This window comes from Phaseolus vulgaris, chromosome 1 (genome assembly GCF_000499845.2).
Source record: "Phaseolus vulgaris cultivar G19833 chromosome 1, P. vulgaris v2.0, whole genome shotgun sequence".
In the NCBI taxonomy this organism is placed as follows: Eukaryota; Viridiplantae; Streptophyta; class Magnoliopsida; order Fabales; family Fabaceae; genus Phaseolus; species Phaseolus vulgaris.
In genome coordinates this window covers 49,800,082-49,816,496 of record NC_023759.2, presented here as the reverse complement: position 1 = coordinate 49,816,496, position 16,415 = coordinate 49,800,082, and the positions used below count along the sequence as shown (strand labels likewise).

The 16,415-nt window shown below is 32.3% G+C and overlaps 2 protein-coding genes across 4 annotated transcripts; both read right to left on the bottom strand.

Annotated features, from left to right (window-relative positions):
* Positions 1-2,087: 2,087 nt before the first annotated feature.
* On the bottom strand, positions 2,088-6,542 carry LOC137815107 (protein trichome birefringence-like 33). Its single transcript, XM_068618149.1, has 6 exons — positions 6,262-6,542; positions 5,950-6,178; positions 3,235-3,406; positions 2,933-3,132; positions 2,632-2,790; positions 2,088-2,558 (listed from the first exon to the last, which is right to left on the bottom strand). The coding sequence occupies exons 1-6, from the start codon at positions 6,419-6,421 to the stop codon at positions 2,219-2,221; spliced, it is 1,260 nt and encodes a 419-aa protein (XP_068474250.1). The 5' UTR covers positions 6,422-6,542; the 3' UTR covers positions 2,088-2,218.
* Positions 6,543-8,705: 2,163 nt separating this feature from the next.
* LOC137815108 (uncharacterized) lies at positions 8,706-15,988 on the bottom strand. 3 transcript variants are annotated; one of them, XM_068618150.1, is made up of 11 exons: positions 15,633-15,988; positions 15,124-15,166; positions 14,504-14,557; positions 13,965-14,028; positions 12,240-12,296; positions 11,940-12,046; positions 11,796-11,834; positions 10,662-10,750; positions 10,486-10,564; positions 9,421-9,468; positions 8,706-9,269 (listed from the first exon to the last, which is right to left on the bottom strand). In XM_068618150.1, the coding sequence occupies exons 1-11, from the start codon at positions 15,842-15,844 to the stop codon at positions 9,189-9,191; spliced, it is 873 nt and encodes a 290-aa protein (XP_068474251.1). In that variant the 5' UTR covers positions 15,845-15,988; the 3' UTR covers positions 8,706-9,188. The 3 variants fall into 3 exon arrangements, with proteins under 3 accessions (XP_068474251.1, XP_068474253.1, XP_068474252.1); XM_068618152.1 differs by having other exon boundaries at positions 15,110-15,166; positions 15,633-15,972; XM_068618151.1 differs by lacking the exons at positions 10,486-10,564; positions 10,662-10,750 and having other exon boundaries at positions 15,633-15,982.
* Between the last annotated feature and the right edge of the window lie 427 nt (positions 15,989-16,415).

Here is a 16,415-nt window from a genome sequence, read left to right as displayed (position 1 = left end):
ACTCAACCCCATAAAACCAGCTCAATAGAGTGAGGTTTGCACCCACTTATATACTATGAAAGGCTCTCTCCAACAAGTACAAATACACAGAAAAAAAAATGTCATGTCTGATAAAAGAGGAGGGAGGTTGAAATCCCAGAAAAGTGCATAAAAGGAATGAGATGAGTGTTGGGTGAATCCTACAAGGATATCTAATCCATCCAAACCACCATAAGACAAAGTATACAAGTTTCTCTCCTTGACTCTTCCATAAACCCAGAAAAGCCAACCACAACATATCTTACAAGAACCACACATTGTGGTACATGAAGTTGATTATGGACTTTACTTGAACACTACGTAAGAATTAAATGCACTAAAAAAAAAAATTACTATCGTATTGATTAAATTGGATACTACTAAACTAGACACTAATTTAAAAACTAAAAAGTTATTGGTATATAAAGTAGTTATATTATTAATAAAGTTTATCAACTAATTTTTAAATTGATATCTTATAGCTACCAATGTTTTAGTTACCAACTTTAGAATATAAAGTAATTAGTAGATAAAACATTGGTAACTAATTAGATGTCAGTTTATAAACTAATTTATGAATTTTATTAATAATAGAAACTACTTTAAATACCAATAACTCTTTTATTAATATTTAATTTAATCAATATAGTGATTAATTATTTTTTTATTTTTGAAAATAGTTTCTATTTAATAATTTTTTTTAGTGAAAATTTAATGTTAAACAATCTACACAAATTACTGATTTTATCAACCTCTTAAACTGAAAATAAATATTTATCATTTTTAACTTGGAAAACAAACTTAAAACATAAAAGAATGAAGATTTTTAGTAAAAATATATGCAGTTTAAAGAAAAGAAAAAACAAAAATGTTAAACTAAAAGTAAAATTATATATATAATATGTACCGGCACCGGACGACCGCAGTATACTCATGGTAAAATCATCACAAAACCCTGCGTCTTATACGACTCTTCGTCCTTCCATGACCTCTAGCCGGACGACCGAATGGTTTATGTCGATTAAATCTAATTTAATCCAGAACGTGGTTACACGTGTAGAAAAGAGCAGTTATAACAACCATTGACGAAGTAAAAACACGTTCTCTAGACCACTCCCCTGGTTTTCAGGAAACCACCAGGCACGACCCAAAGACCACTAAGCATGTCTCTAACCATCAACTGATTGGCCCACATGGCCAAGGCCCAGGTCAACCTACTAAAGGGACTTCTGAAAAGGGGGAAAAGGTACGTTTTCCATACTATCAGAGAATTCTCACTTGAGCACCATCGCTGACTTGAGCGTCGGAGTGCAATCGCAGGTACCCCGCCGGCCGACCGAAGCACGCGAAGAGAAAGAAAACTTGAAGAATAGGACAACCAAGAGTGAAGAAGACACCTTGTATCGACGTGGATCAACATTACTCAGTCCCCAATATCCATACAGGTACATAATATAAATAAAAATGAGGATAAAGTTCACTCTACAAATAATTTTATAAATTTAAATTGAACTTAGAATACACTTTTTCTTTAAGACTAAGTTAACCACACCAACTCAAACATTTCTAATAGTAATTCCACTTTCCAATCAAATTTCAAACCTCCATTATTGATTTTGGGCGTTTTCCCATCCAATTCTAGTTGGGAGATATCTACATCTGTTATCACTTTTTTAAAGGTATGCGTAACATTTTAAGAAAATAATTGAGATTTTTAATATTTTCTTTTTGTTTGATAAATTCTTAAAGATTTTATGGTATATATGTGAATTATTTCTACAAATATTTTAAATAAATTCATAAAGTAATTATTTAATACTCTTAATTGTTATGGTAAAACATTTTTTAAATTGATATATATATATATATATATAAATGTGTTGCATAAAAATACTTTATGAATATATATAATAATAACTAAATATATATACACCAAATATGTAGTAATGACGCTATTTTGTTATAGTAATTCTATTCTTATCAAGTGATATGTAAATTCCGGTACTAATTTTCTCTTATATTTGATTTCACACGTAATATAGTTAAAACAAATGTTCATAGCAACCCAATTAAACAATATATGTGTTAACATTATGCTATAAATAATTCACTCAACTTGATATGTACAATCTCCTCCAAATCCTCTCTTTTTTTCCCCATTAATCTGCTCTCTTTTATCATATTATTTAAATATACTTTATCAAGAAAAACAGAACTTAGCAAACAAAAGTTCATTCCAAGTATCTTGAAGACCAGGCAAACACCAATGCACACAATCAGCATAAGTAGCAGGGTTAGCTATTTGGTCTGAAGTCAATGGGTTCCATTGCTTTTTGTAAATTGATGTATGTGCATCTTTTCGGTAGCTGGAAAGTTGGGTAATGTTGAGAAAAGTTATAGGTACTTTAGATTTTCCAAACACTTCTCCAATTACTTGCATTATGCTTTTTTTAGAATCAGAACCCCAATATGTAGGATCATCAATTGGTGTTGTTTCATTGTAGCAGTTCCCTTCTGATTCACCTCCCCACTCTATGTTTCTGCATATAGAAATCTCAACAATCACTCTCCACAATTTTATACACCAAAATTGTGTGTGTGAACCATACTCACTTTGCATGAGAAGGTGACATGCTGCTAAAGAACACTCTTGTCTTGTTGAAGTCCATGTTCAGCTTTACCCATCTAACCATACTTTTCATAGCCATTCGATAAGCATCTTCTGTTGACATCTCAACAATCTCCTTTACTTCATCTTTAAATGATCCAAGCCTACAAATTTGAAAAAATTTCAGGTAATATTTTGCAAAGAAAACATACCACTACAAAAAAAAATCACTATATGAACTAAATTATTTTCTATTTAGATAAAAAGTAAATAATTGGATGAATGAAGAAAAGTAGAGAAACATACAAGATCTTCATATTAGAGCCAGTTATCCACCAAAGATAAGTGTTGAATACAATAATGTCAGCACCTTTCCAGTGACGACCATGTGTATTGATTGAACCCTTTCTCACTATTCTATCAGTTACCCTATGGATCACAGCATCATCGGAGTTTGATTCAAGTAGAAAAGGTGCCCAGTAGAATTCAATTGTGGCATTGTATTCCTAATTACATACAACAGAATGAAGAAAGAGAGAGAAAAGAAGAAGAAGATAGACACATAATTGTGAATTGTACATAAGCATAAGAGTGAGAGGTATACCTACCTTGGCTCTAAAGATAGTGAGGGAACCAAAGGTTTCCATGGACTTGGCATGTTCAGGAATAAGTTGATGAACAAGACATATCAAAGAGACATATTGACCTCGGTTGAGGGAGTCTCCAACAAACATCATCCTCTTCCCACGAAGCTTTTCCAGCATTAAACTTGCATTGAATCTGCATGTTGGTAAAAATGTGTAATGTTCAGCTTAAATTAATGAATTAAGATTACTTAAACTTCAATGGTTCTTTAAGGTTGGTGTAAAATGTAAGTCATGACTATGAAAAATTATTAGTTTGATCTGTCACAAGTAGTGTGGCCTTAGAAATTCTAATTTAATACATGCCCAACCTTTTTGGAGCTTCTCTCATTGAAAAAGAGAGAAGCTAGATCAAACACATTTTGAAAAAGCTTTTAAGAAATTAAGTACTTAAACCTTTTTTTTATAAAAGAACAAGTTACTTTCAGAAACGAGGAGGGGAAGTTTTTAAAATTAGGTTTTAGAGAACTCTATCTTGTTGAGTGTGTTCATTTCAAAATGTTATTTTTTTTCTCTGGATAAGAAACGTTTGCTACATGTTAAAAGAAGTTTTTTCTATTGAAAATGAGTTTTCAGTAAAAGAAAAAATCAAAAGTTATTTTAACTTTACATCAAAATAGGATCTAGATCTTCTTTTTAAAGTAAAAAAAATATCAAATACATTCGATACTTTATTTTTAAAATAACTTTGAAAAAAACATTGGCCAAACATGTCTTACGAATATTGTTTGTGACGTTCTAATGAAAATGAATGAGGAATTTCAAGAGAATTCTTTATAAAGACAAATTACTTTTTTCAGCTAAACTTCTCGTGGTCACTGTTGTCAAAGTAACTTTTTTTCTACATTTATATACTAAATTTTGGTGCAACCTACCATTTTAATCACTTTAAAGAAGAGTGATTCATTTCTTACACTACGAAACTCTTTATTTTCTCATTGGAAACTCTTTCAGTCTTATCTGCCCAAATCCTTTTTTAATGACATGTGTCTGAATTGAATGAGTGTGGTGAATTTGCTTCTTTAATGCAGATCCCTTTCAAGACCAAATAAAAGCTACATAACCTTCTTCCTCATCATCTGGGTTCCACTCGATTGTGGAAAATATGGGGTAGTTGATTGCATTCTTAAACGTACATTTAACTTCAAAGACCCTACCAAATAAACAACCCTAACTAACGCCTATAACTCCTCTAGTTTCCACCAATTGAGTGAATAATCATTCTAGAATTTATTAAGAAGGAAAATCGTAGCCACAACTTTGGAATTTTAATTTTCTGTTTCAAACTAGCAATAATAATCAACCCGAAATCAAGTCCAAAATAAGGGCTTAAAGAATCAACTTCTAACTAAATTAATATATAAAATATCACTAAACATCAGAATAGTCTTCAAATCCGAGTTGCTAGCTGGGGATTAGGTATATAAAAGTTAAACCCAAAGTCATTCATATAATTTATATTAAATATATATTACAAAATATTTTAATGGCACATTAAAAAAAATTAAATAGTAACTAAATTTAAAGACCAAAAAGTAATTAGTTTATACAAATCATGAAATTAAAGCACATCTCCTCTATCACCCCACTCCATCAAAGGAAGGAAATCCAACACCTAACAAAAGAGACCAAAATACTAAAAAAACCAACGCACTAAACCAACCATCACAGAGAATAATAGGTTCACACTTCACACAAACAAAACAAGGATCATAAAAGCAAAAAACCTTACCCAACTTCACCAACAACCAACACATCATCCCTCCAAACCACCTAATAAAAGATAAAGACCTACCAACCTAAAACCGGTAAAGACTACTTATAGTGAATTCATACAAGATAAGGGACAAGACACTAGTTAGAGAAAAAAAATCAAGTATTGAAAATTTTAGAAGTTACCCAAGACCAAGATTTATATCTAAATTGGTATCTAAACTAACCACCAAAGTTTTAACTATTAATATTTTATATTCTATTTTAGTCTCTGAAATACTAACATAGACTAATTTAGAATCTAAATTAGTTAGTAACTAAAATCTTAATAGGTAATATTTTAAAAATCTCTATATAAATTTTTATTAATAATAAAATCCACTTTAAATATAAATAATTTTGTTAGTTTATAAAAGTATTTCTAATTTAATTAAATTAAATGGTAACTAATTATTTACGTCACTAAAATTAGTTTTTATTTAATAATTTTATTTAGTAAGTTGTTGAGTAGTAATTCTATTTTACTTTTTCAATTTAACTATATGATATTAATTATTAATATATTGGGGTGACAAGATAAGTTTTACCAAATGATGTTTGAACTTGATCGAATTGATTTGATATTGATAAAGTTGTTGTATAAAGAAGTTAAAATTTTGGCGTCCTTGCAGCGCCTCTAGTCCCACCAATAGAAAACACACTGCAAAACAGAGCTATTACTACAACTGTCCAACTCCACCATCATTGCATGCCTTAATTGTTACAAAATTGTTGGTGCCATTCATCAATACTCACGGCGTTCAACCACCACACCCTCTCACACCGACAACTTCGACCCCACAAAAAAACACAACACACTTTTCAACATTCTCCTTTCTAGCTATTTCCAAATTACTATTATAATTCAACTAATTAAAGGAGAATATAAGAAAAAAAAAACGTTGAACAAAATAGCGAAGCACTTACGTGGGAAGATCGCAACCGTGAGGCTGCCATCGCCACCGTTGATACTCCTTCTCCGGCCGACCGTGTTCTTGACACGTCAACTGGGGCTGTATGTAGGGACAATCCGATTCCTCGTACAGCGGGCGAGTCAACTCGTCGCGCACCCACCTTCCCTGGAACACGTCACAGCCTCCTTCTTGCTCTCTTAGGGTTTGTGTGAGCGTTGTTGTGTTTGAAGAGGCGACACGGACTGAGAGAGTGTATACATAATATAAGTGATAAAAAGAAAAAGAAAAAGAAGATGAAGAGGAGAATAAGAAAAAGAAAACTCACGTGGTGTGGAGAAGAAGAGCGTTTGTGTTTGTTGGTTGGAGTGGAGGTGTGGATGAAAGATGAAGAGAATGAAAGCTAAGAGAGTGATGAAGAAGAGGTAAGAAGAAGAGCGAAGTGAGGGGAAGGAGGAACAAGAACCTCCCTTCATCAATTTTTCCATCCATAAACTAGTCTTTTCATTCTAGTCAAAACCATTTTAAATCAAAACCCATCATTCTCCACTTCTAATTAAAATATGCTGTTTTCAAAGAAAACACAAGTTTCTCTGTAATCAATCATGATTTCCGTCTCATACAAAAAAAAATATAATTAAATATTATCCATCTCATACCAAATTTATCAAATTACAACTAATTTTAAAAATTAAAATAATTAAATGAAATTAGAAACTATTTTAAAAATTAAAAAATTATTAGAATTTAAAGTAGTTTTTATTATTAATAAAAATTTATAAAATTATTTTTAAATTAATATTTGATCATTAGCTATCATGTTTTAATGTTCTATGTTTTAATGTTTTAGATTCTAAAAACTAATTTAAAATATTAATAGTTAAAATCTTTGTTGTTATTTAATGAATATTTTGTAGTATTTTTTAAAATATAAAATAATATTAATTATTTTTGTCAACTATATATTAATTTTCCCGTAATATTCTGTTAAAATATATTCATTTTGTATACTTGATTGATTGTATTATATGAGAGTACCTGAAACACAAACAGTTGATAGTGTTTTGTTGTTGTTGGAGAATATTAGGTAGCGGGTGATTAGGTGTTAGGTAACATTGCATTGGAAAATCAGAATTCTGAGATGGACACCACAAGAACCATGAATCCTGCAGGCTATTATACACATATTTACGTCATAATCATTGTTATGCACTGCAGACTAAAATAACAATACCAATTATTAGTTTCTTCCTTATTATTTGTAACACTTCTTTATTTATTTGGGTGGTTCAAATATTTCTATTTGGTACATCTTCGTTTCTAACTTTTTTGAAATTAATAAAACATACTAAATTTTTGTAACGATAATTGGTATCTTTATTACACTAGTTAAAACTTGTAGTAGAATTGTAATAATGAGTAATTTAATTTGATTTCGTATTTTAGGAAATAGTAAAATTATTTTTTTATTATAAAATTGACCATATACCCTGAACCATATACGTATCCGTACATTATTTCTAAAAATTTATATTTGGCCATATAATTATACTAAAATAGTAGATGTGAAAAATGATTTTTTCAAAATGTTATATAACTGAACCTGTATTTGTTAAAGAATTGGCCAAATCATATGGGTTAGTAGTGAAAGTGGAGTTATTGGTGGCTTATCCCTTTGAAATCTTAGGCTGGTTGGGACCCTATCATAGTTAACAATAAGAATGATGATGAATCAATGAAACACAGAACTCAGAAACTGTAGAAATCTATCGCACATAATCATGCAAGTAGCCAGAAGAAGGAATACTGGTGAGTAGTAGGACAAAAATAGGTAGAATTAGAGTTGCGTAAAATCAAAGGCAAAGATGGGTTTGCATTTATTGGATCGGCCTCATGTGGCGTGTAATCTTGCAGCACTTGTTGTTAATTTTATCTTCTACAATTGTAGTTGTTTTCTAGGGTCCCTGCATTAACCAAAAAACAAAACAAAAAAGGCAAAAATGGAGGCTTCATGACAGTTAAGTCGTCACTGTCACTATTTGTTTTATAATCTTCTTTATCAGAATTATCATAACAAATATAAGTCACACCCATGTGGCCACAAATTATGAAGTTCAAATAATAATGAGAAATGAAGAAACTCATTGTATTTAATTAGAATGATAAACATTACGAAATATATTCATAGTATTTTTATTTATATTAATCATTGAATCCTATCAACAAGCACTAATTCATAACTAGCTTAATCAGTAACTAGGTCTAACAAATTTTACTCTCCTCGTATTCTTCCAATTTCCACACTTAAGCGTTCACCTAAAAATCCCAAGAGATTCCCTCTATAAATATCACAACCCTTACCTAGGGTGGGCTGCTCTACTCTGGTTTGAAACCACTTGAATTTTGAACCACAACAGAAGCCTTGGGTTATCTATATCTATAGTAGCTAATATTTGTAGCACAAAAAGTGTGCTAATAAGATAACACACTTCATCTACTATTCTCTATTTTTGGTCAGATTATTATTGGAAAAGCATAGAAATACGAGTAAAAACGAAAACTGAGACCACAAAATTTAGTAAAGAATTTGTTCAAAAGTGTGTTATAAATTGATATTACTTCTTGTCAATAGGTAAACATAACGTGGTGGTATGTACAAAAGCCGAGTATTACAAAAGCCAGCAACGGATAAATAGCATGGAATGACTCAAGACAAGAGATTGATGCTGACCATTGATATACTAGGCCATCTTTGGCAGAAAACTAAGAGCATAAAGGCACACCCAATCCATATTAAATTAAGTAGAAATGCAAGAATGATTACAAAATGAGAAACAAAAAGAATTAATGGTCAAACTAAAAAAAAATAGAAGTTACAATTTCATTCAATTATCTGATTATCAACCAAAGAATGTCTACCAAAATTATTAGATTAGCTCCATTATAATCATCCCTCCTTTCTTTAAGAATTATCCTGACTTTCTTTTTTGTGTTATCTTTTTTTCTTCTTCCTCCTGCTCTTTCTCCTTTTCTTTCAGAGATGATAAAAGAATGTTAAATGCTAAGTTCATGGAGGGACAATCAGAACAAGAATTACAGATTTCTGAGGAATGTTCTATATCAAGGAAGCTCAGAACTGACCAATAGGGCATCTGAAAAGGGTATTTTCTGCAATTGTCTGCAGAATATTTGCCTCGTAGGTATAAGATTATCCGCAAGAATTCACCAGATAAATCCAGAATCGAAAATATAATCTCAGAAGTTCACTGGTGAATAGGAGCTTCGGTAACTTTCAGACGGTCCCTTAAACCTCCTCACCAAAGAAGCACACAGACTCTGCAAAGACAAAGTAGATGCTTAGACTAAAGACGCAACTCCCAACCTTCTTGTACATATATCGTTGAGCTAAAGTTTTAAAAACTCTTTTTTTCTTTCCCTACCGCCTAATTGAAAAGGCTGAGATTGAAGCATTCATGTAGAACAATACCTGTGTTCTCCTAGGCAAGCTGACCCAGAAGTCCAAGTTAGGGATAATCTGAAAAATAGAGTCAAAGAAAAAACGTTTCAGTCCCAAAAGCAGACCCAAAAGGGTGGCTTTAGTGCTCTAAAAGAGTGCCGTGAAGGATTGTCATGAAATTAACATTGTAAAACATCATAAACCATTTAAGAAATAAGTTTACTAACAGAATGAGTGGATGTGATTAACAAGCAAATTCCCACCATTGAAGGGGCAGTAATGAATTTGAGTTTCAGTATGAGATGCAGAAAATTTAGCAATGACACTATTTAAGATACCCATACATAAATAGTAAAGCCCACCATGAACAGAAGTGTTACATTATGCAATGTTGATTCAAAATACCTCAAAGATAATAATTAAATTAAATCAATAAAAAAAGGACAGTAATAACTAACTGAAAAGGGTTTATTTTTCTCTTTTCACTTTCTAGTGAGAAGAGCAAGTATAACGAAACAGTTATGGACTAGTCAGTTCTTACAACTAACATGAAACACAGAAATCTGACATTTTCTAAGATCAACTCTTGTTTAAAATTTATCATTTTAAAAATTATAAGTATGTGCTTTTGGTCCTCAATGAGATGCTACAAACACAGCTTTTGCCAAAAGTAGAGACTAAACAAAAATAAATTTTAAATAAGAGCTTGAAAAAACCATAACTTAGAAAAGACATTTAAGTCTTAAATAAAATGAACATGGATGTACATACTATTAGGACTATGGTAAAGGGGACTTAGATAAGGCAGTTAGGATATTGATTAGTTAGTTAGAAGGCTGATTAGTTAAATGATTAGGAGGACGTAAGAGAAGGGTTTTATTCTAGTGTGTATCATTTGTAAATAGAGTATTATTAGCTCTTTCTGAAGAGGAAACCCTTGGAAGAGAGAGTGCTATCCTAATCCTTGTTCTTTTCATCCTATACATTAAAATCTTTCTTTTCTTTCCTATTCTTCATTATTGGTTCGTAACACATACCCTACCCGGAAAGAGAGTAAAAGATAATTCAACAAAATAAAGGCAGCAGAGAGCGTACATCTACACCACGAATCCCGAGGAAGAAAAATCGGTAAACTATACCAGCCAGGAGATATGCAGCAAAAAGACACAAAACACTGGAATGAGATAAGATGAAACAGGTATTAGTAATTTAGCCAAATCACAGCCCATGGTGATAATTGACAGTCCGAGGAAAGACAGTAAAACCCTTACATGATCAGTAAGGTGCCAAACCACCCCAACCCTCCTCCATGAACATTTACAATGATGGCACAACCAGATGGGTGCTTCAGCTCTATAACCTGCTTGAGAAAATTACTACACAGTAAATAATAGTTGCCTTTGCTTTTAAATTAATATCACCTTCATATTGCCCTATGTTTTCAACTTTTGCCTAGCCATCATTCATATTTTCCAGTTCCATTAGTAGAGATGTATATCAACGCAGGGGAATAAGAGATTGAATTTCTGTCCAATTTTCTTCATTTTGAACAGCAAAAAATTGAAGACATAAGAAAAAGACTCATTATCTTGTGTATTAAAGCTGAGAACTTGTTAGCTTAGCTCTGCTGCTTTTTTGCAAAGTCAATCAATTTTCCTTCCATCTATATTCAACATCTATAGCTTTGAAAAAATGCATTCTGACTGGTAAGGTCTTTGATCTTTTAATTTCACCATTAAAACTCCATTCAACAAGAATACAGAGATAAAATAATATGAGCACATTACAAAACAATAAATGTTTTCACATCATTGAGGGACATGGCAGTTGGTGAAGAAAATAGCTGGAAAAGGAAAATATAAGAAAATATTTCTTGGTACACTTTCAACTGATAAATTAATACACAGAAAAAAGAGAAAGAATGACAGGATGTCTGCAAGGTAAACTAACACCACAATAGTAAATAAAAGGAACTCAACATCAGAGAATATACCACACTGATGGAGCCTGGACAGCAATATCATTTGATAATATTATGAAGATTATACTAGACGAGAAGGAAAATCCAACAAATTCAATCACATTCATTCTAGGAAAGTCCACAATCAACATTTCCTAGATTTTCAATAATTGTCAGTAATTTTCAATTTCCAAGTAAACAAATTAAAAATATATACTACACAAGAACATAATAGAGCTATGATAAATCTGCCTCATAGTATCATATGCAAGGAAGCACTAATTATAAAAGAGATCCAAAATGGGGAGGGTTGGATTGGTGGTAAAAGTGGAAGGGAATGAGGAATAGGTTGTGGTTTGAGTTCCCCGCTAACAAAAAACTAGCATATTAACAATTAACATTTGCCAATTAAAAAAAGAAAAGATATTGAAAATAAAGTACTCACATAATCACAGGCCCCTAATCTCTCCATAGCTTGTGGTCCCTGTAAGTAGAAGATTGATAAATGATACACTCCATCCAATCAGCATCAGAGTCATAATATCTGTTTTAATCTATTAAAAACTTGAAATAAATAAATAAAACCTACCTGCACTCCGTTTAAATTGCAAAGAACAGACACAGCTAGCGAACAGTTGAACTTAGGGCCACTGTTTGACATTTTAACAATGACACCAGTATGGGGATTTTTCTTATCTGCCATTGGAATAGCATTAGAGTCATATTTTCTATTTAAGTTCATACTTAGAAGCATTACTCAAAACCCCTTAAATCAAATTGTGCATAACATACAAAACAGGAGAATAACTGAACCACCACAAATTAGGAAAAGAAAACCATAGACTAAAGAAATTAAGAAAACAGAAACAGATAGGAAAATTGGGCTTACCAATGATATCAACATCTATTTTTGGGCCACGTCCTAAGGTTGTGCATACATGATAACCTGCATTCATCACTCTGTTAGAAGATGAAGATTCTAGCCTACCCAAAATTTCACTCTTAGATGTACAAAATAATTGACTTCAATCGGATATGTACAAAAGGCTTTTAAATGGCTGAGCAAAGTAGAGGGGTAACTCCAAAAATTAACTCTTGACCTACATATGATGAAGGGGGAATATTATTTCAAGCCTAAAAATAATCTCTACTAAAGAACATTGCAGCTCTACTAATTCCATTGTATAGAAGCTGGAACAATGTTAATAATGAAAAAAACTAAGTAGTTCATGTATGAACACATTTTTCTTTCAGATTTTAAGTGTAAGAGTACTCGAATGTAGGTAGAACCAAATGAATTAATAATTAAAATCGGCAGCACAGTAGATTATAGGTTCTTCATATACCAAAAGCAGTCTACAAAAAATGAGAAACAAATGAAAACAATAAGAAAAAATACATGAAATATTTATTAGCAATAAAACCTGTAGAAAAAAGTTTGATGATTCTTTACCTTGTCTGTAAGTCTAATTAGTTATTATGAACAAGTTCAATCATGCTATCACCTAATATAAAAATATTTTAACGTAAATTGAAGCAATTTCATAATCTAAGGTCCTGTAGGGAGGTTGTAAACTTAAATTTTGAAACAAAATTTGTTTGGATAAAAGATGGGTGAAATGGTTTTTAAATCAATTTTAAAACCATTTTAATTCCCTTTTGGAAGCAGTGATTTAAAAAGTTTCCTAATTCTACTTTTTAGAAATCGTCTCATCTGTTTTGGTATTTTCTTCTATCCTTCTCCAACTCTTGTTCATAGTCTCTGCCTCCACTCACTCTCCACCACCAGCTGCTACACCCTAAACCGTCGAGCTTCCCTCCCCATGCCTATCCATCACCTACATCCTCTCTCCTGGCACCCCCACCCCTCACCAACATTTTTCCCTCCCACAACTCTTCTGTTGGCAGTTACTCCCTCCGCACTGACCCCAAAACTTCTGTCTTCTCCACTGCCATGACCCCAATGCCTTTATCCACATTCCCCTCTTTCACCCCATGTTTCTAACTTCCCATTGAATAAAATAAATCAGGAACCATATTGGATGCAGATGGAATATTCTTTTCTGCTATGCTTCACTCCAGATCCTCTAATCACCACCTCATTTGAACAGTCTCACATCTTTTCAGTAAACATTTTAAAGAAAAGTTATAAAATTGACAACATTTTAAACTGGAAAAAGGCAACTACAATAAATGACAAACTCAAACCTGGTTTATGTTTTAAAAAATTGAAATTCATCCCAAATGGAGCCTAAATTGTGTGATGGTGGTGGTAGAATCTATATTTTTAAGCAAAAGAGAATTAACAACAGAAACTAAAAGCAAAAAATGACCTGAACTGCATTTTTACTTAATGACAATCTAAAAAATAAATGCTTCAGACGAAGCAATTATTCTGCAATTGGAGAAATCACACCAAGGTAAAACACCTTCTAGTCATATAATTCATTTCATAACAAGGAACTATCCATGTTACAAGGTACAACAACTAAACAAAGCAGCAGAACTGTCCACTTGACACCACCACTACCACAGGCATAAGCAGTAGACACTGGACTCAATTTATGTACAAAAACAAGTAAATGGGAGAAAACAGATATGTCCGGAATTCTACCTCCAACTTTGTTTGCCACAAGTGCATTGCACTGAGTCCCACAACGATTTGGACCTCCACAATCCTAAAGCACAACAATAGGACAGTCAAATAAGCAGAAAACATTGTATAATTATGGGATAATAAATAATTAAATATATTACATTATTTCTACAGATTCCTGAAATAATTTACTTAGTGCAAATCGCAGCAGGACCTTTGAACGGCCTTAAAATCCTTCCCAATGCCTGTTCCTGCTGCTTTTTATCATTGGTATGAACTAGCTTTTCATCTCAACCTTTAGAAGTAGCATTGCTTATAAGTAACAGTGACCACCAGGTACTAGACTAGACTGATTGCTAATTGCTAGTAAATTAAACTAAATATATCTAAAACTCCTGTGATTTCATTAACTATTCCTTTATAAAACTATAAACTTTATCCAAAAGTATAATTAATTATAAAGTAAGATCAGAATTCATAAATCACAACAAATCATGATTACTGTATGTCAATCAAAATAGAGAAAAAATAGCATCATAGAAAAGAGAGAAACTCACCCAGCAGTCAGCACATACTGGAGGGTCATGATTGAAAACCATTCCATCGCAAAGCTGCTCACACAACCAATGCACAAAATTCAATTCTAAATCAATATGGCGCAAGCTTTAAGCTACTATAAGACCATTGTTGCCAACAAATGTATATGCTGCGTTTTGAAAGTCCATCTATTCATAGCCAGTTCAACTAAAGCGACTGAACTTGCATAGTTACATATAACAAACACCAATTCATTCACTAGTGGACCAAAATGAAGCAAGTTTTTTTACTATTAAACCCATAAATTGGCCTCAATATTATATGGGTTGAACATTTTAGTACCTAAGATTTAAAAAAAAAAACTTTGTTAGTCCCTGATTTTGCAAAATGTCATTCATTTTATCCTCTTCTCCAACATATTTCACTGCCGTTTCTAATAAAAAAAACAAAAGTAAATGACATTTTTAAATTTTCACTCGTTTCTTCAGAGTTAAAGTATCAAAGCCCAAAAAGAAGAACAGATAATATTCTGTGTTTATGCATTATTTCAATGACCATAGACAGCTAAAAAACATTACTGATGGATGGAAACGCTACTAGCCAGAATCCAAAGAAATAAGTGTGACCTGATGGAGCCAACCTGAAACCAAAGTGTGGTCTCGTTTACTGCCACTTTGTAAAATCTACAAGCACCGAAACAAATATGAAAAGAAAACCTTATGTCAGAACTGCATAACTGCCATATCCTACAAAGTAAACATAACTAAAGACAGTAAATCCCCTTTCCCGAATCGTGACTTAAGAACCGACGATACCGCCATTGCCCAATCACAGTAAAACCAGACAATCCAGATACTGACAGTTAAAACATTCCAGAAGACTAAATTCCAAAACTCTGGCAAGCACGTTAAAAAACGCAGAACACGTTTCGGTTATAACATTAACAAACTAATCCCCAAAAACTATTCTAAACCTGAATCAAGAACGAAAAATGATAAAATAATTAATGAAAAATAAAGTATATATATATACTAGCCGGGAAAACGACAGATATAGAAAAGAAGAAAAGTCGGAACAGCGTTAAATCAACGCAACAAAAACACAGATACGGAGAGGGTTAAGGCAAGATCAGGAAGAGAGAGAGTGCACCCGTCTTCGCTGAGGATACCGTGAGGGAAGTTGCGGATGGGAGAAGAGAGGGTGTAATTGTAGAGATGGTCTCCGTCGAGAAAAGAGAATCGGCAAGGTTCGGTGGCGGTGGTGGTGGCAGAGGTGAGGGGTAGAAGAAGCGTGAAGATGATGATGGTGATGATGCGTGGACGCAGCATTGGCATTGCGAAGGTTGAAGGATGAAAACGCATTTTATTTCATTTCATGCTGCATCCTATTGAGTTACTTCAGCAGAAGATAGTGAAGATTGGTTCGAAGAAGCGTGAAATGTGGGGCGAAAGAAGGAACCATCACCCCACTCTTCTTCCCAATTTTACAATCTTACACATAAAAATAATAATATTATTATTAGACTAAATTATATAATTATTTTTTATCTTTTTACGATTTTCTTCGCTCTGCTTCTTTTTCCGTTCTTATTTTTTCAGTTGACCTCATAATCCAACTCCGACAGCATGAGAGAAACTTAATTCGTAAACAATTTAAGCTTTAACATAACTCTTAAACTTGAGAAATGAGATTCGGACTTGTCACTTAAATAATGAATTCGTGTTGGATATTATATATCGGGTTTGATATTTGTATAATAGATATATAACATGGTGAAATGTGTAATTTAAAAATATTTATTGAATTTTTATTAATTTAATATGAAAAATATTAATTTTTTAAAAATTTAAATTTATTGTATAATTTTTTATTATAATTATAAAAACTAGCGGGAACCTATGAAACTCATTATACACTTCTCTTAAATGATGT

Coding starts and splice junctions, on each gene's coding strand:
- LOC137815108 (XM_068618150.1), bottom strand. CDS start 15,844: ATGCGTTTTCATCCTTCAACCTTCGCAATGCCAATGCTGCGTCCACGC. Junction 15,167..15,632: donor GGTATCCTCAGCGAAGACGG/GTGCACTCTCTC, acceptor CGGTGCTTGTAG/ATTTTACAAAGTGGCAGTAA. Junction 10,565..10,661: donor TTTGGCACCTTACTGATCAT/GTAAGGGTTTTA, acceptor ATCTCATTCCAG/TGTTTTGTGTCTTTTTGCTG.
- LOC137815107 (XM_068618149.1), bottom strand. CDS start 6,421: ATGGAAAAATTGATGAAGGGAGGTTCTTGTTCCTCCTTCCCCTCACTT. Junction 3,407..5,949: donor CACGGTTGCGATCTTCCCAC/GTAAGTGCTTCG, acceptor ACCAACATGCAG/ATTCAATGCAAGTTTAATGC. Junction 3,133..3,234: donor TCACTATCTTTAGAGCCAAG/GTAGGTATACCT, acceptor GTATGTAATTAG/GAATACAATGCCACAATTGA.